General features: G+C 37.9%; 1 protein-coding gene across 2 annotated transcripts in view; it reads left to right on the top strand.

Annotated features, from left to right (window-relative positions):
• The window catches only part of LOC149028029 (RNA helicase family protein), a 48,245-nt gene that overhangs the window by 4,232 nt on the left and 21,192 nt on the right, over positions 1-22,821 (top strand). The window contains exons 3-9 of one of the 2 annotated variants that reach the window (XM_089168063.1): positions 4,459-4,558; positions 4,639-4,836; positions 4,993-5,088; positions 12,108-12,383; positions 17,559-17,762; positions 17,896-18,051; positions 22,104-22,196. In XM_089168063.1, the coding sequence (XP_089024189.1) occupies positions 4,459-4,558; positions 4,639-4,836; positions 4,993-5,088; positions 12,108-12,383; positions 17,559-17,762; positions 17,896-18,051; positions 22,104-22,196 (1,123 nt within the window). Of the gene's footprint in view, positions 1-4,454; positions 4,559-4,638; positions 4,837-4,992; positions 5,089-12,107; positions 12,384-17,558; positions 17,763-17,895; positions 18,052-22,103; positions 22,197-22,821 lie in introns of both variants that reach the window. The other variant, XM_089168072.1, reaches the window with a different exon arrangement.

A 22,821-nucleotide genomic window follows, 5' to 3' on the forward strand; every position in this document is an offset into this window, starting at 1 on the left:
AACACTACTTGGTTGTGCACAAGGCACGTGGACATGCCTAGACACATAAAGCACCTCAGTGCCTTGAAATTGCTGCTTATACATAGGGGTAAGATAGTAATTTCATGGTTCTTAGTGCATTTTATATGTATGGATGTGGTTGATGCGCAATACATGGCTGGGAAGGGTTATTTTTCCCCCTCTTTATTTCTCTCTGTTAAAATATTCCTTTTTTATAGTTATTTTTTATTCTTGCACTAACTCCTTGTTACTGATTAAAATGATTTTAATCGTTTGAAGAAAAACCTTAAACTAAGAATGGAACATCACAGTAATCATAATTTTCAGCTGAAAGAAAATTAGTTTCACAAAATTTCATGATGTTTTAAAACGAAGGTAGATTTTGTTTTGCTATTTTTCTTAATGTCCTGAAAAGTTAAAAAGTAAAGTAAAAAAGAAAAATTTAAGCAACATCATAAAACTGCAGATCACCCTACGGTATCTAGCATATATAATATTGAGTCCCAACCAATTTATAAACCATATTTTTTCCTCAAGTTTTCTTTCAAAAAATTTGGTTTAGCTTTTTAAGCTGTAGATGACCTATGTTGTCCAATGTGATTTTTTCTATGCCAGCAAATAAATATGTTCCCATTTTCTGCAGAATAAAAAATGGTGAATCTTAAATTTAGAATATTGCACAAATCTTTGCTCAAATCTGACAAAGTGTCATCATAGATGTGATATTATTCCTGACACCTTGTTCCACCAAGAAATTTAGTTGATTTTGCACAAGATTTCCAATTTGAGATCTTTGAATTTCTTTTGCACTATCAAAACCTCTCTAAATGGTTGAAATTGGTCAAGATGATTTCCTTAACTCCTTGTTCTACAAGACAAAATTTGGGATTTTTTATTTTCTTTTTCACCATGAAAATTTCTGTAAACACTTGAAACTGGTCAAGATACCCATTTGATTGAAGTTCTCTTTTTATAAGCATTGCATTGTATCATCAAAACTTTGCATACCTTATGCAATTACATTGCCTTGGACAGACCCAACCTAGTTGGTTATGTAGATGGAGATGAGCGGGTCCAGTTTGAGTCTTTAGTCTCGTAGAGTCATAGGATATTAGGATTTTATTTTATTTTGTTAAGAATATATTATCCAGTCAACCTAGAAAGTAAGATACGTTTGCTAGAGTTGGTTAAGGGTCTTAGGAGATTGTTTCCTTTTAAATCTAGTCTTTATAGGTTTCTTTTTGTCAGTTAGATTTTCTTCTTTTAAATAAATGAAATTTCAGATAAAATAGAATGGAATAGTTGTGCTATGATTTTAATAGCCTTGGGGCTACACTCTCCTTCTCCCCTTGCCCCTCTCCCCTCTTTTTCTTGTTCTTCTTATTTATTCTTCAACAACAACAACAATAAGCCTTGTCCCAACTAAATGGGGTCGACTACATGGATTTTTGCCGTTCAATCAATTCTGTTTGAGGCCATGCTAGATGCAAGGCCTAAGCTATGCATATCCTTTCTCACCACTTCTCTTAAGGCTATCTTAGGTCTACCCCTAGCTCTTCTAGTCCCTTCAATCTGGATTATATCACTCCTCCGTACAGGGGCTTTTATAGATCTTCGTTGAACATGGCCGTGCCACCTCAAACGACTTTCTTGAAGCTTATCACTTATGGGCGCAACTCCCCAAGCCAACTATAATATGATCATTCCTTATCTTATCCTTCTTAGTTTTGCCACTCATCCATCTTAGCATCCTCATTTCTGCCATACAGAGTTTATCTATATGATTCTTTTTAACAGCCCAACACTTTGCACTGTTCATCATAGCTGGTCGAACAACGATCCTATAAAATTTCCCTCAAGGTTTGATGGAATACGCCGATCACACAAGACCCTGGATGCACCTCTCCACTTCATCTGCCCTATTTTAATTCTTTGGGAAACATCATCGTCTATATCACCTCTTTTATTTATGATTGAACCTAGGTACCTAAAACAATCACCCTGTGGAATCTCCTTATCGTCAAGTATCACCACCTCATCGTTTGCCCGATCATGACTAAAGTTACAAACTAGATATTCTATCTTCATTCTACTTAGTTTAAACTTTAAAGCCTCTTGATTCCAAAGCTGCTCTCCATGATTCTAATTTGGTATTAATCCCCACTTGAGTCTCATCTATCAACACAATATCATCAGCAAAAAATGTACACCAGGGGATCTCATCTTGAATGTCTTTGGTTAATTCATCCATTACAAGTGCAAATAGATGGGGGCTTAAAGTTGATCCTTGATGTAGCCCAATTGTAATTGGGAATTTCATTTTGTTCCCCCATTGTTCTTACACTTGTCACTGAACCATCATACATATCCTTAACTATGGTATATATTTATTTGCAACACTTCTTTTCTCTAGTACTTGCCAAATTAACGCTCTAGGAACTTTATCATAAGCTTTTTCTAGGTCAATAAATACCATATGAAGGTCCTTCTTACATTCTCTATACCCTTCCATAAGCCTCCTAATTAGATAAATAGCCTCCGTTGTAGATCTTTCTGGCATAAACCCAAAATGATTCTTCGTAATTATAGTTAAGTGTCTCAAACGGGTTTCAATTACTCTCCCATAATTTCGTAGTATGGCTTATCAGTTTAATGCCCCTATGATTATTACAAATTTGAATATCTTCTTTATTTTTGTGAATTGGAACCACGATGCTTCTCCTCCATTCATCTAGCATTTTCTCTGTGCTCATAATCTTATTAAACAACTTAGTCAACCAAACTAGTCCATGGGTTCCTAAGCTCTTCCATACTTCTATTGGGATTTCATCAGGACCCTATGTCTTGCCGAGTTTCATCCTCCTTAGTGCTTCTTTTACTTCAGACATCGAAATTTTTCGTATATAAGTTTGAAAATTGGTGCCTTGGTGAATGGTGTAATCGTCCGAATCATAGGTGCTTGAAGTATGCTCATTTAGTAGACTAGAGAAATAGATTTTCCATCTTTTCTTAATGTCCTCATCACATACTTGTACTTTACCATCTCCATTTTTAAGACATCTAACATGGTCAAGATCCCTACTCTTCCCATTCCTCATCTTAGCTATCTTATAAATAGATTTTCTCCCTTCCTTCGTGCCCAACTTATTGTATAACTCTTCATAATTCTTTTCCCTTGCTTTTCCCGTAATTTTTTAGCTTCATTTCTATCCAACCTATACCTTTGAAGATTTTCAACATCCTTACTTCTTTGCCATGTCTTAAAACTAGCTTTCTTTTCCTAATGGCAGCTTGAACCTCACTATCCCACTACTAAGTCTCTTTATAAAAATAGAGCTTTCCTTTTGATTCACCTAAGACATCTTTAGCCACCTTCTTGATACACATAGCTATCTCTTTTCACATTGCATTAGTATCCCCCTTAAAATCCCACTTTCCTTGTTTGACTGCTTCATTTGTGAAGGATTTTGAGCACTCTCCTTTCAAGTTCCACCATCTTATCCTGGGATAGTTAACCTTGCACCTTTTATGAGTTTTTGGGGTTAGGCACATATCCAAGACCACAAGTCTATGTTGTGCAGTTAAGCTTTCCCCTTGTATCACCTTGCAATCCTTGCACAACAATCTATCCATCCTTCTAGTTAGGAAGAAATCTATTTGGCTTCTATGATGTCCACTTTTGAAGGTAATTTAATGCTCCTTTCTCTTTTTGAAGTAAATATTTACAATGGATAGATCAAATGCAACAACAAAATCTAAAATTGAGATCCCTTTTCTCATTCCTCTCTCCAAAACCATATCCTCCATGTACACTCTCATAGCCTCTTTGATCTTTTCCAATATGTCCATTTATATCACCTCTTATGTATTCTTCACTCCGCAATTCTGATTTCTTCCAGGCTTCCCTTTTTTGACCAGCCCTCCACCATACCTAGTGAGTCACACTGCATTTTGTTTTAATAAAACACAAAATCAGGCTGCATTATTCTCTAGCAATTGTTTTGGAGCTTTGTCAAGCTCAATTTTGGAGATTGCTCATTAGAAATCAAAGACCATCAGTTGTTAGTGGCCTATCTTGCTATTGCTCTCGTGAAGTCACGTAGTGACGTAGATTTGTGAATATGTCCTTTTACTAAGATCTCAAACCTTTTGGTTCATCCAAAGGTTCCCTTAATTTTAATGGTATTATTGCCAGATCTGGGTCTAACTACCCTAATTGAACTACATATGTATCATCAGGTCCATTTTTTGAATTACTTCTTTAAAAAAATAATTTAAAAACTCCCAACTTTACTAGGTGGGTTATGTCAAATTTGCAGTTAGTTATTGCATTGGAAATATATTCATGATTCATTGTTGGGTTGAATGGAGTATTTTGATAGGGTTTTGCTTGGAGTAAATATGAATTGATTTGACCTGACTATTGGTTTTCATGGTTTCATATTTGTGGAAAGAAAGCCATGCATATGACAAGGGGAAGACACTTGTTGTCAGCAAAGTTCCACTACCAAATTACCGAGCAGATCTTGATGAGCGTCATGGATCAACTCAAAAGGAGGTTTTCACCATGCAATACCTTAGTAATTAAATTTCTTGCCTTTTAGAAAATTTATTGTATCCTTTGTATGCTTTATGCAGATACAAATGTCAACAGAAACTGAGAAAAGGGTGGAGATTCTTTTGGCTAATTCCAGAGAAGCTGCTGGTGCGTCAAGCCAGGGTGCTAAACAATCTTTACCGGCTGTAAATGCAGTTAGATCCAGTTCAGGATTGGAGGTTCACAGTGCCAAGGAGAAAACTAGTCTTGAGCTCAAGAATAAGCAAGAAAAGTTCAAGGTAGATTTGCCTGACTGATTATAAGAACCATCTGTAATTATGTTTTAGACTTTTAGTGTGGACAAGTAAACCCAGATTAATTCACAAGGGTAACTTTGGAGTCTGATGAGAGAGACTGATACATACAGTTATTACCCTTACCTTTATGGGTTGCAGGCAAGTGACCAATCAAAAGCAATGCTTTCATTCAGGGAAAAGTTGCCAGCTTACAAAATGAAGGCTGAATTTTTGAGAGCTGTTGCTCATAATCAGGTTAGTTTTCTATATAAATCAGGTTTGGTTTGTATCTACAATACAATACCATGGAATTGTATATTTGTATACTGTTGGTACCATGTTACAAGACAGAAAAATATTGAGAGAATCGAGAAAAGGAGAAGTAGGGGAAAATATGGGAGAGATCTCACATGAATTGTGAGGGACTCAAAGCCAAGCCACTTTATTTGTAAAACTTACATCAGACATAAGAGTAATAATAAGAAACTAAAAATAAAAGAAAGTGGATTCTGAAAGGGACTCAATAACTCATTGAGACCCCTCTCATGCTGATCCTGAGATATGCTTCTTCCCTTTTTGCCCTTCTAGTATTCTAGCACTCCCCCTCCAGCCGGAGCATAAACATTAAACATGCCAGCTTGTTACAAATTAATCCACTCTTGCAGTCCTTTGGAGATTTTATAAATAAATCAGCCAGCTGTTCTCCAGTCCGAACATGACAAGTGGAGGTTAGTCGTTGTTGCAACTTTTCATGCACAAAGTGATAGTATACTTCAATATGCTTTGTATGCTTGTTAAAAATAGGATTTGACACTTATGTCAACAGCAGCCTGGTTTTTGCACCACAAAGACATAGGTGATTTACTATCGAAGCCAAGCTCTCTCAAAAACTCTTTAATCCACATCAGCTCACAAGTGGCAAGTGTGATAGCTCGATACTCTTGATTTTGCACCTGATCGAGCAACCATTGTATGTTTCTTACTTCTCCAGGTGACGTAAACCATACTCAGGGCCCCAAATGGGGCCTAGGGATGCTTCCCCAAACCCTATGGCCCCTAATTCCACCTGGGGTATTTTGGTAATTTTGAAAACTTCCGTTGATTATGAAAAAAAAAATGGTGCAAGTGTGAGTTCCACCTCAATTTGTGGTTCATCAAGCTGTGAGGCAACCTCCTTTTCTGTCGTTTTTAGAGTGATGTCACTGTTGTCTATGAGAGACGTCCCACAACAACTGCTGCCCCCCGCCTGTGCGGCTCCTCCACCTTTGTCTCCGTTTCCTATGGATCCAGTGGAAGTCCTGCTTCTGCTTTTGATATTCTGCTCTTCGCAAGGGTACTCGGAGTTGTGTCCAGCATCTCATTCCTAACTACGTTTCTTATTCTGGTGTTTCTCACACTCTTGTTTTACCATTCGAGAATAACCCCATTCCTAGGTTTATTTTAGAAGCTTTGTCTTGTCCTGGGTGGATCACATCTATGATTGAGGAGTTGTTTGCCTTGCATGAGAACAAGACTTGGGATCTTATTGGTTTATCACCTAGGAATACTGCCATTGGATGCTGTCGGGTTTTGGTTTTTAAAGTCAATACTACCGGCAGCCTTGCTCATTAAAAGGCCAAGCTTGTGGCTAAAGGGTATGCTTAGGTTTATGGTATATATTTGGTACCTTTTCTCTTGTGGCAAAGCTTACCTCTATATGCATTTTGATTTCTTTAGCAGTTGTTTTTTTTTTTGGAACCTTTATCAGCTTGATGTAAAGAATGCTTCCCTCAATTACGATCTCCATGAGGAGGTATGTATGGAGCATCCTCCTAGTTTGTTGGTCAAGAGGAGAATAGTTTGGAATGTCACTTGAAGAAATTATTGCATATGCTGAAACAGTCACCTCAGGCGTGGTCTAGTCAATTTACTTCAATTGTCAGACTTTAGGTTAATTCATTGTGAGAGTGATCACTCTATGTTCTTCCTCCATTCCAATGCAAAGAAGATATTTCTCATTATATATATGGATGGTATAATCATCATTGGAGATAACTCAGTTGGTATTGGTGAATTGAAGATTTATTTGCAACAATAGTGTCAAACCAAAGACTTGGGAAGACTCAAGTACTTCTTAGGTGTAGAAGTTGCCCAGTCCAAGACAGGAATCTTTTTATCACAGAATAATATGTGATTCATTTACTATTTTAAATATTAAGGTAAATCATTTCCAGGGGCAGTTAGCTTCTTCTTTCTTTCTTTCTTTTTTTTTTTTTTGGGTTGGGGGGGGTGCTCATTGGGTCATTATATTGCAAGTTATTAAAGAATCCCTGTTAGTGTTTGATTCCTAAGTTGTGACGGAGTCCTCTAGTTTCCATTTGCTTCTTGTTAGGATTCCGTATCTAATCTTATATTCCAATTGGATCCTTTAGATATGATAGAATCCTTGCTTAAATTAGAGTCTTTAGTCAAGTACGAGTCCTATTTAGAATTGGTTTGCAAGTTAGAGTCCTAGTTTGTTTTCTTTTTGGAAGTTGAATTGACTGAAAACATTATGATTGAGTTTGGAGGCAGGAGAGTCGTGGGTTTCCTTTGGGGAAGCTAGTGGCAGCTTTGTGAGGGTGTTTCCACTAGTCTTCTTCAATCTCTGGCTTTACTTCTTCAATTCCAATGAACAACCTCAATAACCAAGTACAGCATACCCCAGCCCCTTAGTAACCCCCTCCACCTTCTTCTAGCCATTTGCAAACCTTCTTTCACCTCCCTAACCTAATTCCAGCAACCCTCCCCCATTGCAGACTTTCCCCAACCCTGTGGCACCCTTAGAATCCCTCCCCCTTCGATTCTAGTTAAACGGTTAACCCCTACCCTCCCCTTACCGTAAACCTTAGTTACAGCCCTTCCCCTTTGCCCTTTCTTCTTCTTTTCCCCTTCTTTAACTTGTTCTAGCTTAGTAAACCCAAAAAACCAGAAAACTAAAATTAATCCTAACACTAGAACACCTACATCTTCTAAAACCTAACCCCTTTCCCTTTACCCTTTATGGATTAGCTTCCACATCCCTTAAACCCAACCTCTTTTCTTGAATTAAAACCCTAGAAATTTTGCAAATTACATCTTCTCCATTGGAAGCCCTAAGCCCCTAACCCTAGAATTTTCAATTTCTTAAATCTCTTCAACCCTTCATCTAAACCATGATCCCTTTTGGAATCATAATCATTAGACTTTAATTGACACTCGACCTTAACCCTAGCTTGATCAAACCCTGAAAACCCTAGATTCTTGAAGCCCTAATTTCTCAAACCCTAGAACTGGGTTTTCCGAGAAATTAAATTGCAGCAAGGTTCAAAGCTTCAAAATCTAAAATCCTTTAACCCTAAGCCTACCTGTACCCTTCTAGGCCTATATCTGAATCCTTGAACCATCCAAACACCAAACTGATGGGCATTCCCAGCCCTAGAAGACTGCTGGTTCCAAAGAGAGGATCCTCGAGTAACCTTAATTCTAGGGCATAATTCCAACATCCAAACCCTAGAATTTGGTTCACATCAAACAGGGATTCTAGGTTCCAAACCTCTGAATACTTTGATGGATCCTATTGTAAAACTTATGCCTTAGGACGGAGCCACTCTTGATGATTCAGAGAAGAACTGGAAGCTTGTTGGAAAGTTGAATTATTTGACTGTGACTTGACCTGACGTTGCCTTCCTATCAGTGTTTTGAGTCAATTTTTGTCTAATCCTTGAACTTTACATTAGGCTGTAGTTGTATACATATTGATTTATCTAGCCATGGGTTCCTTAACACTGATCATGGTCACAGAAGAATCAAAGGACTTTCAGTTAGATGCAAATTGGTTTGGATTACCAATTGATAGAAGATCAACCATGGGCTATTGTTACCCTAGTTGGTGGAAATCTTGTGTCTTGGTGATGTGAACCAGGTTTTAACCCTAGGTTTGGTTGATTGATGTAATGCCTTAGACTTAGGTCCACTCCAGGATCCTCTTCCTGAGAATCAACAGCCTTTTTAGGGCTGCAATGCCCTAGGGTTGAGGGGTTTCTGACTATATTTTAGGTGCTAGTGTTAGGTAAGGGTTAGGGTGAGGTTTGGCCAAGTTTAGGGTTTTGGGTTTTTGTGTTTTCAATCTTTAAAACCTTGCTTTCTTAATGAATTCAGTTCTGGAATTTTAGATTAAAGTTTGGATATTTAGGGTTTTATGGAAATTAGGGTTTCCTACCAAGTTGCAGAATTCTAGGGTTTTAGATGTGAGTAGGGGCTGGAAGTTAGGATCAAAGGTAGGGGACTGTGATTAGGCTCTAAATTCAAGGGAGGGGTTTAGATCAAGCGGATAGGGTTCTAATTGTACTACAAAGTTGCTGCAACCTAGTTTTCAATTCTGGAATTTCCAGAAGCTGCTGCAGGTTTATGAAGGTGAAAAGAAGAAGAAAATGCAAGGCGAAGGGCTGGAATGATAGACTAGGGTTAGGGGCGGGTATGGAATTAGGTAATAGGGATAGGGGGAGGGGTCCTAAGGTTGCCACAGGTTTGGAAAGGGCTGGGTGTGTCCTACGATGGAGGGGGAGGGCTGGGTTGCAGAAGATTAGGTTAAGGGGTAGGCCCGGTAGGGGAGGGTTGCAAGTGGTAGGGAAGAAAGGGGATGGGGCTGGGTTGGGGAGAAGGGGGCTGGTACTTACTTGCTATTGAATTAGGACTGCTGAACTTTGAACAAGAATGCTGGAATTATATAAAACTGCAGAAATTTCTTACTTGACATAGCAGCACAACCTCCCTAGATTGCCTCAAAACTCGTTCATTTTATTCATCAAATCAACTTGCGGAGTACAAGGTTTGAAGGCTTATTTATAGCTTATTAAAAGAAATTAGACTAGGAGTCAACTTTAGAAAAGAAATCAAACTGGGACTCTACTTGCAATTCAAATCAAACTGAGATAACTCACACAAGGAACCTTCATGACTTTGTCTAGAGGAATCCAATTTGAATTCTATGTGTAGACATAGATCCCTATCAAGGAGTTGGACAACTCTAGTGGACTCTTTCACAAACTAGCAGTCCCACTCTAATTAGGTCTCTGAGGTCACCAATGTGTTCACAAGGTCGAAACAGGCTGCACAGCAAGTTTCAGCTTGAAATGATCCTTAATACCTTGGGATAAATTTCCACCAACTTGGTGAGACCTTGCTGAGATCTTGAATCAGCTTGCTTTTTTGAGTTGGTGAGATGGGCCTTGATATCAAGATGCTGAACCATAGGCAAACCAAATGCATGGAAATGAAAATATCATGTAAAGAGACATGGATATCTTCGCCTGTGTTTACTTGGGTTTTTCCTAGAAATTAATTTTATGAAACGGGCCAATTCCTTGAATCCATCTATTCACCTGAGATATCCTCTGCTAGAATGTTTACTTGTTTTTCTTTTCTTCCTTTTGTGAAATTTTAAATTTCCGCTGACCATGTTCAGTTTCTTCTTGCTTAACTTTTTCAGTTAGAAATCTCTATAGAATAAACAACATTGAAACTCACAAAACAGAGTTTTCTTTCTTTATTGTCCTCCTTAACTGTTTGATTCACTCACTGATAGCATACAGTTCTCTCTCTCTTCTCTCTCTCTCTCTCTTGTGCTAGATCCTCCTAACCTAGTTGTTATGCAGCTGTCTGTACATGAATTGCTGTCCTCTCTTTCTCTCTTGTGGCAATTCCCCAACAGCTGTGCTTTCTTGAACCAAATTGGCTCATCAATTGAGTTTCAATACCAACTCCCATATTTTCGTAGTATGTTGTGCCGACCTACAAAGCTTCCAGCCAAGATCAAATCTAGCATGATGAAGGATAAGAAATGATCAAAATTACTTTGGTAGCATTTAGCAAGTACGGGGGAAGAAAGTTATTGAATTGTAAAAGGAGAATACGAATGCTTGCTGATTTTCTTGACAATTGACAATCATAAACAAGTGGATGATAGACACAAGAGGCGAAGAGGATAGATGGTGGCTTAGAGTCCTGCTAGCTGCCTCATGATAGGAGTCTCACCTAGGCACACTTGATAACTCACAATTAGTCTCATAATAGAAGAAAGCTTTGATAGTTCTTGGATTGTTTAAAGCTTTGATAATTCTTGGATTGCTTTACTTCTTGAATGAACCCCATCTTATTTATAGGCTAACCCACTAGTCAACAAACTACCACAGACGTCTATAGCATTTATTCAAGTACCACCTATCTCGCCTAACCTTGACAATGAGTTTCCTCTTCAAAATCAGGGCCCTCCTTAATTGACAAAATCCAACCAGCTAAGTACTTACCATCCATATATATCATGTGCTTAAATAATAAGTGAACACAAAAGGTAACTTGATCAAGTCCTTCATCCAGGCTAGGATTGACTCTTGTCAAGGGTCTGGGTCAACTCATTACTTGGGCTGTGGGTTCCTTCAAGATATGTCCTAGTAAAGTATTGTCCATGCCTCTTTGATGGTGGGCTGCGACTTGGACCAGCTAGATGCTCTGCATCTGTATGACTCGTTAGTTTTGTCTCTAAAGTTGCTAGTTGGAGTCACCTTTATTTTGCAAATAGAACCCTGATGCTTCACCTCCATTCATCTGCATTCTCTTTGTGCTCTTGTCCTTGTCAAACAGCTTGCAGCCATGATAAACTACAGGTTTCTAAGCTCATCTGCACTTTTATTAGGATCTCATATGATGCCCTTGTATTATTGCAATACTCCCCATATATGAAGTACAAATACAAAGCCCCAATTTTAAGGCCATTTCACATCAAAATGTTATGACTTATGATCATGTCCTGTATTAGTCTATCTTGCAAAATCTTTGGAATCTTATGTTGCCATTTGGAGATGAAAAAATGTTTATATGGATGGATTACAGGGCCAGTAGTCACCAATCCTTTTGTTAACTCATAAGACATTGATGTCTTATGTTCTGACTTCTGAGTTCAGGTTTACTATACTTGTAGGGTAATGAAGTTCTTCGAAGAAACATTAGGAGCAAATTTAGTGTTTTCTATCATTACACCTTTTGTTTGTTAATGTGTCCATGTCCATAGATTTATGCTTGATTTTCTTTCTGGTCTAACTAACGGAGAGTTCTTTTTTCTTTTCTGTATGAGTCAAATTTATACCAGTTGTATTCATGGCAGTGCTTGCACATTCCCTGTTCTTTCCTAGATTTCTTTGTGCATGTGTCTACCCAAAATAGATTTCCTGTTAGTATGTGATTAAAACTACTCTCATTTGCTCAATTTCAAACTGTAGGTGTTGGTGGTTTCGGGAGAGACCGGCTGTGGGAAAACTACACAGCTGCCTCAGTTTATCTTGGAGAATGAAATATCATCTCTTCGTGGGGCAGATTGTAACATAATGTGCACACAGCCCCGTCGTATATCTGCTATTTCAGTTGCAGCTCGGATTTCTTCTGAAAGGGGAGAGAATCTTGGTGAAACAGTTGGGTACCAGATCCGCCTTGAAGCAAAACGCTCAGTTCAGACGAGGCTTCTATTTTGTACCACTGGAGTGCTGCTGCGGCAATTGGTATAAAGATATTTCTAACTTAGTTGATATATTCACCCTTTTCGTATAATGTATTTTTTTAATATTTCTTTTGTGCTGTATTTATTCAATTTATGTTCATGGAGAAGACGGTGAATCTGATTATTTTTTCTTATTAGTAAAACAATATAATAATAGAGTAAAATCCTTATAAATTAATACTGTGTCAGTCTATGTACTGAATCATTCGGGTTCTAGGACAACTTATTAATGTATTAAATTAAAAATTCATTACTAAAAAAAGGGTCTAAGAATTGACGAGGTAAAGTTTCCTGTTCATTTACGGTCACATTTTTATTCAGTCATTTCAATACACAGTTTGTAGTGGGCTCTCTCAAGTCTCATCTATCTGTAGGTTGATGGTTGTGTTTATTGTAAGCAATATATGGATGGTAGACTGCAGTTATTGCTGGGTTTACCAAAGGACTAAGGCTTGATTTGGAGAAACCTTTTTTCAGAAGGGGAGACATGGGCTACGATCAAGCGTTTAGGGAATGAGCTCCTGAATCCTGGGGCTTGATTTCTCCAATGCCTTCTATGAGAATGGTCATAACATATAAAATTACCATTATATTCCCTACTAATAATATAGATACTGTTGTAGCCAATTAGTTTGATACTATTATATCCCCAATTCCATATTATGTATGAGTTTGCAGCCATGGTGCTGACCTGGATCTCGAAATGGAAAGAGGTGGTTATGGATTTACAGGACCCTTCCAAGGGGTTCTTTTTTTTGAGATGAAAGGGGCTTTTGTTTAGGCTAAACAGATCATTGGAGCTTGCGAGTCACACAGATTTGATTATTAGAGGTGATGGCTCAATATCATATGTGACATGATTTGGGAAGAGCATGAGTATCATCTGTGACTTGATTTAAATAAACATCGGAACATGTGGAATGGACCATGCTGACACTGCTTTGTGTTTTGTTTGGTTAGAAGGGGTGGATATCAGCTATTGTGGAGTCCATGTTGCTTTTAGTCCTTGTCGATGAAGTTTGAGAAAAGGAATTTGGATCTATCATGAGTATTTGGCTGGGAGATCCTCTACTAGTCTTTTTTCTGGATGGAAATTGTAGCTCAATTTCTGTTTGATGAATAAGTTAGAGTTGAGGACTTGTGAGATGGATACTGTTGTTGTTCACCTACAATATGCAGATGATTCCTTCGTGTCCATGTGCCTGTTTGTGATATGTTGGCTGAGCAGTAGCCATGTGGATGTTTGAGGTAGTTCCACGTTCAAGAATAAACCTTTGAGAGACTGCTTGGTGTGACTAATGCTGATTACTATGTGTTCGAAATTGATGTGTCTTCCATGGGTTGATGGGAGTTTGTCAGGTTCCTTTTTTAATTACTTTTGGCTGTTGTTTGGTACAAAGCCAACATATACTTTGGTTGTGGCATTCTCCAATGGAAGGAGCAGATGGCATTTTGCTAAACATTGTCACTTATAGTACCTTAGTTCATGGTCTCTGTGACTGTAATCTGGGTTTATGCTTTATGGACTTCGGTTCAGGTTTTTATGGGGAAGCCAGGGAATTTTTCAATGACATGCTTGGTGGATTTCATCAATTCCTCTCTAGTTTTAGAAACCAAATTGAATTTGCTTTCTGTTGTAAGAATGGAGATCGGAGAAGAAGAAATTGTAATTTTTATCAAGAGAGAAGAACAGGGGCTTATTGGAGAGATTTAGTAGCAGATTGCTGGAGAGAGAAATATAAGAAAAGGAAAAAGATTTTGAGGTCTAATAAAATAGGAAGAGATACTGCTAACATTTGCCCAAGGTTTAAAATATCTGTAGAATTGTATTGCATTGGCTGATATGAGATAGTGCTTTTTATTATTTTTTTTAAGAGGAAAAATTGTCTTGGACCATATCATAAGTTTCAGCTGATGCCACCTGATAAGACATGTCAACAAAATCCCTTTTACTACCTTTTGTGTGTGTGTGTGTGTGTGTTAGGAATGAAGTCCACATCACTTTTGAAATAGGAGATTGAACACATGTTTACAACAGAAATTTCAAACTAAAGTCTTAGGTAAGCTGAACTATTTTCCAGGTGTGGAAGTTGCTTAGTCGAAAAAAGGCATCTTTTTGTCTGAAAGAAGATGTGTACTTTATCTGTTCTTTGAAATGAGTATGCTAAGGTCAAAACCTTTAGATACCCCAATGGAAACCAATTTGAAGCTTATGCCAGATGATGGGGCCATTCTTGACAATCCCAAGATTACAAGAGACTTGGAGGTAAATTAAATTATTTGATTGTAAAGACATTATCTTTCCAGTTATTGTGGTGAGTCAATTTCTATCCAGTTCTCGGATGTCTTATTTTGGGATGCTATGGTGCGAATCTTGGGATATCTTAAAAAAATTCATGCGAGTGGGCTTATGTATAAAGATCATGGACATGGGCATGTTGGAGGTTTTCTGATGCAGATTTGCTGGATCTCTTGTGGATAGAAGATCAACAACAGGGTTTTGTACACTTGCTGGTGGAATAAAAGAAGAAGAAACAAACAGTGGTGGCAAGATCATGAACAGAATCACAATATCGTGCCATGGCACGTCACTTGAATTTATGGTGTGACAACCAAGCTGCTGTTCACATAGCTTCGAACCCGGTCTTTCATGAAGGCACCAAAGCCTAGTGAAGTAGATTGTCACTTTGTTCGTGAGAAACTATAAGTCTATAACAGAATGTGATATCTCCCAGCCATGTCCCTACAGGCAAGGTTTAAAGAATTTGTATCGAATATCGTATCAGTCAGGTGATTTTAAGAAATGTATTGTCTCGTATTGAGTATTGTATCGTATTTACTATTGTATTTTAGTGAAATCCCATAGAGGTTTGTATCCATAGTACTAAATCTCACTCTTGAGGGCAATCTCACCCTTGAGAAAAAGCAAGATCTCTCTCGAGATTTGGTATTTTTACTGGCCAACTTGAGTAAACTCGAGGGCCCATCTCAAGGGGTTTTAAGGGTTAGGTTGGGCTTAAAGTTGGTATTTAGCCAATTTTAGGCCTTTTGAACACACATGCCTTATATTTGTGAGAAACAACCATAAGTATGAATTATAACTCGACCCTTAGTTGAAGAATGAACATGCAAAGTTATAAAACATGAAATATAGAACCATTAGGACGTATAAATGAAAAGCAAGTGATAATATACATTAAATAACTTAAATACCAACATAATTCCATCCATATGAATACAATATTCTCGATTCGAGAATACAATAATACAACTATCATAAGTTCAATATAAATCATAAGTTCATAATAGAAGTATTGGGTATGTCTCATGCTTCACATTTTGTTGCCGACGACCTTTCCTTTGTAGTTTGGGATTGGGCCATGAATAGATGTTGTGGAAAATGTCACATTGTTGAAAATCTCCTTGAAATGAGTTTGTTTGATCTTTCTTTGTTGTTGTAGATGTACTAAAACTTCTTGCAGTTGAAATATGTCGTCAATCCACACAAAAATCTAGAAAAAGGGCTTTAGGATGGTTTCGGCGAGTTGAGAGGCGAGAGACTGCAAGAGAGAGCTAGACAGGTGATCTTGACCTATCTTGCTCGAGAGATGGGTTGGGTGGACTGAGATCTTGGTCGAACTAAGATCTCAATCTAGTTGGGGTAATACGAGGGACTAGCCCGAGATCTCAAAAAAAGAGATCTTGAGCAAGATGCTCAAGATCTCGCGAGAGCTCATTCCTTGTACGTATCGATATGTATCAATTATCATATCAGTTGTATCCAATATGGATACAAATTGGCTAGTACCGTGTCATATCACGGGATACTTTAAACCTTGTGTATAGGAGAATAGTTAGCAACCTTGTTTTCCAAACCTCTGGGAAATACTAGGGTTGAATATCTTTGTAACAAGCTGGGCATGGAAATTATAGATGCTCCAGCTTGAGAGGGTGAGTTTAAGATGGGCAGTTTGGTCCAAGAAAAGGACCATTGTGAATTGAGCGTTAATTCACAACAAGACTGGATATGGTTTTAAATCCTAATATGATTAGGACTTGGTTTAGTTGAGTCCTAATCTCTGAGTAAGTTAGTGTTCTAGTTGTAATCTAATAAATTTTTGATTCTATAAATAAAGCTTTGCTATTTTGAGGACTTCATAGCAACATGGTGGATCCTTGTTAGAAATCATATATCTCTTCTTCTTTCATCTTGTTCTATAATTCACAAAATAGTTTCAAGTGAATGCATTTGTTTGATACATTGATCTTCTTTTAAGTAGGGGTGTCATCGGGCTGGGTTGGGTCGGGCCGGGCCAGCCTTGAACCCTAGCCCAATCCTATAGACTTAAATCAAAACCCAAGCCCAACCCAATCCTATCGGGGTTTTAAAATTCCTAACACTAACCCGATCTTGACAGGGCTCGACCCAACTTGGCTTGCCCTGAATAACCCTTACAGGGTCAGGTAGGATTAGCCAATTTAGCCTTGGTAGGGTTAGGGTTGGCGACCTAACTCTAATTTTTAGGAAACAAAATGGATAATTTGATATTTATTGGAATCAAACCCAAGACCTCTTGGGTGAGAGGTAATGGTTTTACCAACCAACCAACCTCACATTGGTATTATATTTTCATTTTCATTTTCATTTTCAGTATAATCTAATCAAATTAAAACTAACATAGGGTCGGGTTGGTTGGCCTGAGGGCAAAATGTGAACCAGACCTGACCTTGTCAGGGCTGATCATTTTTGTAACCAAAGCCCACCCTTTGCGTTGAAAAAATGGGGCTGAAATCGGGCCGGGCTCAGGGCAAGTTTGGGCTGGGCCTTGTTGATAGGTTTTTATTGACACCCCTACTTTTTAGTGTTTATGGATGATATATATATATATATATTTTTTTTCCCCCCCTTTTTTGCGGGCTCAGAAGACATACTCCAATCCATAACTTGATCATATCTTTTATATGTTATGATACATTTCTTAAAATTACTCGTCCAATATGATACTTGATATTCATGCTTAAAATCCTTGCATTTGCTCTGTTGTCATCATGGATGGCATAATTCCCTAGAATAATCTTCCACCCAAATAGTGGGCAAGATATTAAGTTATTGTCGATTGAATACTAAGATGCAGGCAACTTTTTGAGTATTTATGATTTCGAGGTGAATCTGCAGATTGAAGATCCAGATTTAACCGGTGTTAGTCATTTGGTGGTGGATGAAATTCATGAAAGAGGCATGAATGAGGATTTTCTTTTAATAATTTTACATGATCTTCTTCCGCGACGTCCAGATCTACGCCTTATTCTAATGAGTGCTACTATTAATGCTGATATGTTCTCCAAGTACTTTGGAAATGCCCCAACCATTCATATTCCTGTAAGTTGACTGGAACAATTTTCTTTCACATTTTTCATGGATCTTTTCAATGAATTGTTATTCTTGTTTTTGTGGTCTTCTTCTTTCTTCAAATTCATGCATCTAAGTTCTGTTTCTTGGTGATGATTTGCAGGGATTTACTTTTCCTGTGGAGGAGCTTTTTCTGGAAGATGTACTCGAAAAAACACATTATAGTATCATGCCAGAGCTCGATAATTTTCAGGGAAATGCACGGAGGAGAGGGAGACAGCCTGAATCAGAAAAGGATCCTTTGACAGAAGTATTTGAGGTACACCCAAGATCCCCAAACGATAAGTTTCATGGGGTTCTGCTTTTGTAACAACAAAACATCATAGTTTTTATAAATTTCTCATTTTGCTACTGTTGATTGGTTATTGTCTTTTCCATGTTAACAAGTTAGTCTTAGTAGCAGACGTGGTACTAAATTTTACAAAATTTCAGCTGTCTTGAGCCTACTGAAATGAAACCTGGTTGTGGCTGCCAGCTTAATTGGCTTTTCTCCTGCTCTTCAATTTATATTCTTCCTTCTGTACTACCTTCCTTATCCCCTTAGCTGATGTCATGGGGAGAGGTCTTTATTGAAGAGGCTTTGCAACAGGGCGGTTATTCCTGGCTGGGTAGTTGCAGAACGAAATTGTGTTACTTCTTACTTGACCAAAAGCTCCTCAATAATTTGAAGGGTTTGTAATTGGAAATTGAGATTTGACTTCTTCTCAATATTTGTTCTGTAATTTAAAGAAAGTTTCAATGTTTATTGTATATCCATGTTTAGATTTGTGAAAATACATGATCCAGTTTCGTCCCTCATGCAACCGGGTTTATGTGAACCAAAAAGACTAGTTTGTGTTAGGTTTTAGTAAAAATAACATTACCATTTTGCTTATTGGCCTTGGATTAGGCTTTACAGAAAAAACCAGGCGAAAAAACCACCTAAAACCCACCAAAATTGTCGTGTACCATGTTTTGCAAAAGTTTTAGTTAAAATTTCGGGAACTTGGTGTTTCGAAATGCTGAGTTGAAACAAAATTCAAACCTTGGTTTCAGATAGTAATCATAGTATGTAATTTATGCTTTTGGTGACTATGCTCTACTAAAAGAATTTCTTAAACATAATTTGAGAACTCGATTAAATCTTTTGAAGATTGCAAAGATTTTGGTTCAACCAAAATGAATTGTACTGTCAAATCAAGGAAAGGCTAAATTTCAGTATTTCAGTTTGTAAATGTCAGATATTTAAAAAAATTTAAGTTGAAATCTCAGAAATTTTGGTCATTCAATTTGTCTTCTATTCTAAGCAATATATTGAATTGACCTTTGTGGATACAGTGTCTCCTACTCAGCACACCAGCTGTACATGCCTCTGGTAGCATCTTATGATTTGTACTGCCGTAGATTAGTGGCTTTCTTCATTTTTATTTTCCTTGTTTTTTTAGAGGTTGTTGTGGCATTGCCCGGGGGGGGGGGGAACTAATGATTCATGTGATTATGCCTTGTTGCCTGAGCCATTTCACGATATTGATTTGCATGCCATGACTGCAGAAACTGAAGCTGCTCAGGTTAGTAATGTAGTTGAGATTCTTTCACTTCAATTCCTCTCCAAATGGATGATTTGTGGGGGGGGGGGGGGGGTTAAGAATGAAGGTTCAAAAAGTCATCTCAATTTGCCATCTTGATCAGGTTGTGGTCCTTGAAATCCTGAAGAGAGTAGGGCCCGGGTGGGGGATTGATGATTCTGATGGTCAGATGGGCTGGCTGGTTCTGAAACATTAACGGAAGCTTGTTTTAATAATAACAAATATACTTCGACTTTTCCTATTAGAAACACACGCGCTCAGACAAAATTTAATGATTGGAATTCGCATTGATGGTAGGCATTAAAAGCCAAACCCTTATTGGAAAAATAGAGTATGGCATCTTTTACACATAGCTTGAAGCTTTGAATGAAGACATAATTGACAAATATATTAAGTGCTCATTTACTGGTTAGTATAGTCTCGGGCATGAACAATAAATAAGTGAATGTTTCATGTTCTGAAACTTTCAACTACCAAATTCCAACTTCCAAGTACCAACTTACTGCCAGTACCTCGTACACTGAGCAATGCATAGACGTAAGTTATTGAAAGTTAGAAACCCTAGTCTTCCATGTCCCAGACTCCCAAATGGTTGAATACATACAGGAATGGATAGAACAAATATTTTCATAGAAGGGGGAAAAAAAGTTTCCCCCTTTTGCAGCCCCAAGAAAAAAGCTCTATGCTCTTTTGTTGAAATTTTGAATAGCATGGGCTGAGTTACAGCTCCTTTTTTGTTTTAACAGAGGTAAGCGACTCAAAAGATCAAACCCTCTTACAAGCAGAGATCTTGATCAGGACATGACATTTTCATATCATGTATGTTTTTCATCTTGACCAGGTCAAGATTCTAGAGATGTAGACTAGATCTCAATGAGTTTTTGAAGTATGGTAGGAATGATATCTTAAGTTTTCGAGCTTGAACTTGATGTGTTGTGTAGGTGCTCAGTTGCTGAATGCTTGGTCACGGGATTAACGCCTGGAAACTACCTCTTTTGGAAGTAGGGATAAGGCTGCATACATCTGACCCTCCCCAGATCCTGCTAAACACAGGGACCTTGTGTGCTGGGTAGGATCTTTTTGTGATGAGATGGGCTCACAAGAAGCAAGAGCCTTGTTTTCCTTTTCCCTGGTGTTGTTTTCTAAAACTGGAGCTTTGTTTTCCTTGAGCTTAAAACTAAAAGACAGAGAGAATCAACTATTGAACCGCTTGTTTGTTTGAAGGTCATTATTGGATTCTCCTCCCCGTGGCATGTTTTCAGATTTTTTTCGTCCTCATTTTCACTGTAGGCTGCGATTTCATCTTTAGACGAAAGCAGGTTAGTTGCAACGGATCTAATCACTAGCTTAGCTCCTGGACCAGTGAGGTTGCTGGTCTGTGGTTTATTATAAATCAGAGATATCTGCTGCTGCTCCCTCTCTCTCTCTCTTTGCCTGGTGCCTCTACAGGGACTCCAGTCGCTATTATTGTCACTCATCTTTCGTCTTGTGTTTATGCAGAACCCGGAGGGGGGCCTTCTACCCTATTTTTCTCATTCTCTTCCCTCTTCCTTCAACCTTTTCTTTGCAAGGATACATGGCTCCGTGATAGCATCCACTTATCTATTGTTTTACTCCCCAGTATTTGTCCTTCAATCAGCGTGGAGGTGGGAGTGGAAAATATAATATGCATTTGGTAACGTTTCCATTTTGAGAGACCAGTTCTTATGCAAAATCATTTTTTGATGTTTCTGTGCTAAAAGGCCGGTCTTTCCTTGGAAATGAGTGTTTGATAAATCCGTTCTGAAAATATTTCCAAAACACTATTTGGTGTTTGATAAACTCGTTCTAAGGTTTCAAGCGGGACCGATTTTATCACTTTCGTCTTTGTTCTTTGGTAAAAACATCTTTTTGATGTTCTGCAAAAGGTGTTCTTCAAACCACTTTTATGACCGGTTCTTTCTTAAAGAACAGAAGAATGAACTGTTTTAACAAACGCCTCTAACCCATTCTTCTGTTCCCAGCAAACAAAAGGACGCCAAAAACGTTTTCTAAGAATGTTACCAGATGCGCCCATATTTTTGGATGAGAACAATATTATTCTGGTAAAAAAATTCTTGGGAGGATTAGGTGGGGAGCCCCAAGGAATTTATTAGAGAAGCACAGCTGCAAAGCACCTGGAATAGGGCTAGGAGTTAGTCTGGAAAATTGTTTGCTAGAAGGGAAGTGAAGTTGGAGCAACACCCCCCTTTGGACCATAATTTTTTTCTTCTTTGAAGTACAAATAATATCTCGGAAGAATACATTTTACAGTGCTCCATGAACCGGATGTGACAATTCTAAATTTGTCCTCTACAATCTGTGACTTAAGCCTTGTCCTTGAGGAAATTTTTTTCTTCTAATATGATTTGTGTCACAACCGAACCTTATACAAAATTTTCTCCTTTTTTATGGGTTGATGAAGATTTGGTAAAAATAGTTTTTTTTTTCTGCCTTCCAGTTATAAAGTCTATTATGTGATCCTTATGGTGCTCTTGGCATAAATCTCTTTAGTCTTCACATAAGCCACTTCATATATCCCCAGTTTCAAACCATGCAGATTTGATGCACATGACAGACTTTCAGAAATACTATGTTAGATGTTTCGTGCTTACAGTATTTAGTTGGTTTTTCCAACATGGTGTTAACGGCCTCAAATTAGTGCTTCTTCATTTACATGCTTGTCCCTTTATGAAGTTCTTATGGATGTGTTTCTTGTTTGATATAGGAGGTTGATATTGATTCTCACTACAAAAACTACAGCAAATCTACAAAACAATCTCTTGAAGCTTGGTCTGGAGCACAGCTTTGTCTGGGTCTTGTAAGTAATAAATTGACTAGTTGACAAGACCTAAGTTTTTATTGCTGATTCAAAGTTTGTATTTTTGTGTCCTGCATTTTGATTTCTGCTTACCACTATGATATTGGATGTCTTAACGGCTAGATTTCTGCAAACTTAGGGTGTAAATTTGAAGATCAATATAAGAACTTTTGGTGGAATAGTTATGGAGTAATTAGGGGATTTTTAATATCAACAAAAAGCACTCCCAAGTCATAGAAGCAAAATAAGGGTGGTGATTTATTAAAAGGAGTCACAGCACTATAAGCATCCATACAAATTTTTTTCCGAAGAACTTTGAGGGCTTTGACGTTTTCAGGGATTGGCCATTTAATATCTAATGTTGAACAGGCGTAATGGGAACTTTGTGTAAAGATGAGAAAATATGCCTGCTTTCTGTTTCTGCCGGAGGTGATTATGCCTTGGATGCAAGGTAAAAAATTCGATCGAAATGAACATTTCGACCTTGGAAAAGGTCGAAATTTCGACCGAAACTGGATACTTTTTTCCGATTCTTGAAAACTCAATTTCGAGCCTCAAATGCACTCAAATTGATTTGGATTTTTGCATACTAGCTATTTCAAGCATAATAAACACTATAATAACT

This window comes from Hakea prostrata, chromosome 1, assembly GCF_041222555.1.
Source record: "Hakea prostrata isolate BN-2017 chromosome 1, UWA_Hpros_2, whole genome shotgun sequence".
NCBI classification, from domain to species: Eukaryota; Viridiplantae; Streptophyta; class Magnoliopsida; order Proteales; family Proteaceae; genus Hakea; species Hakea prostrata.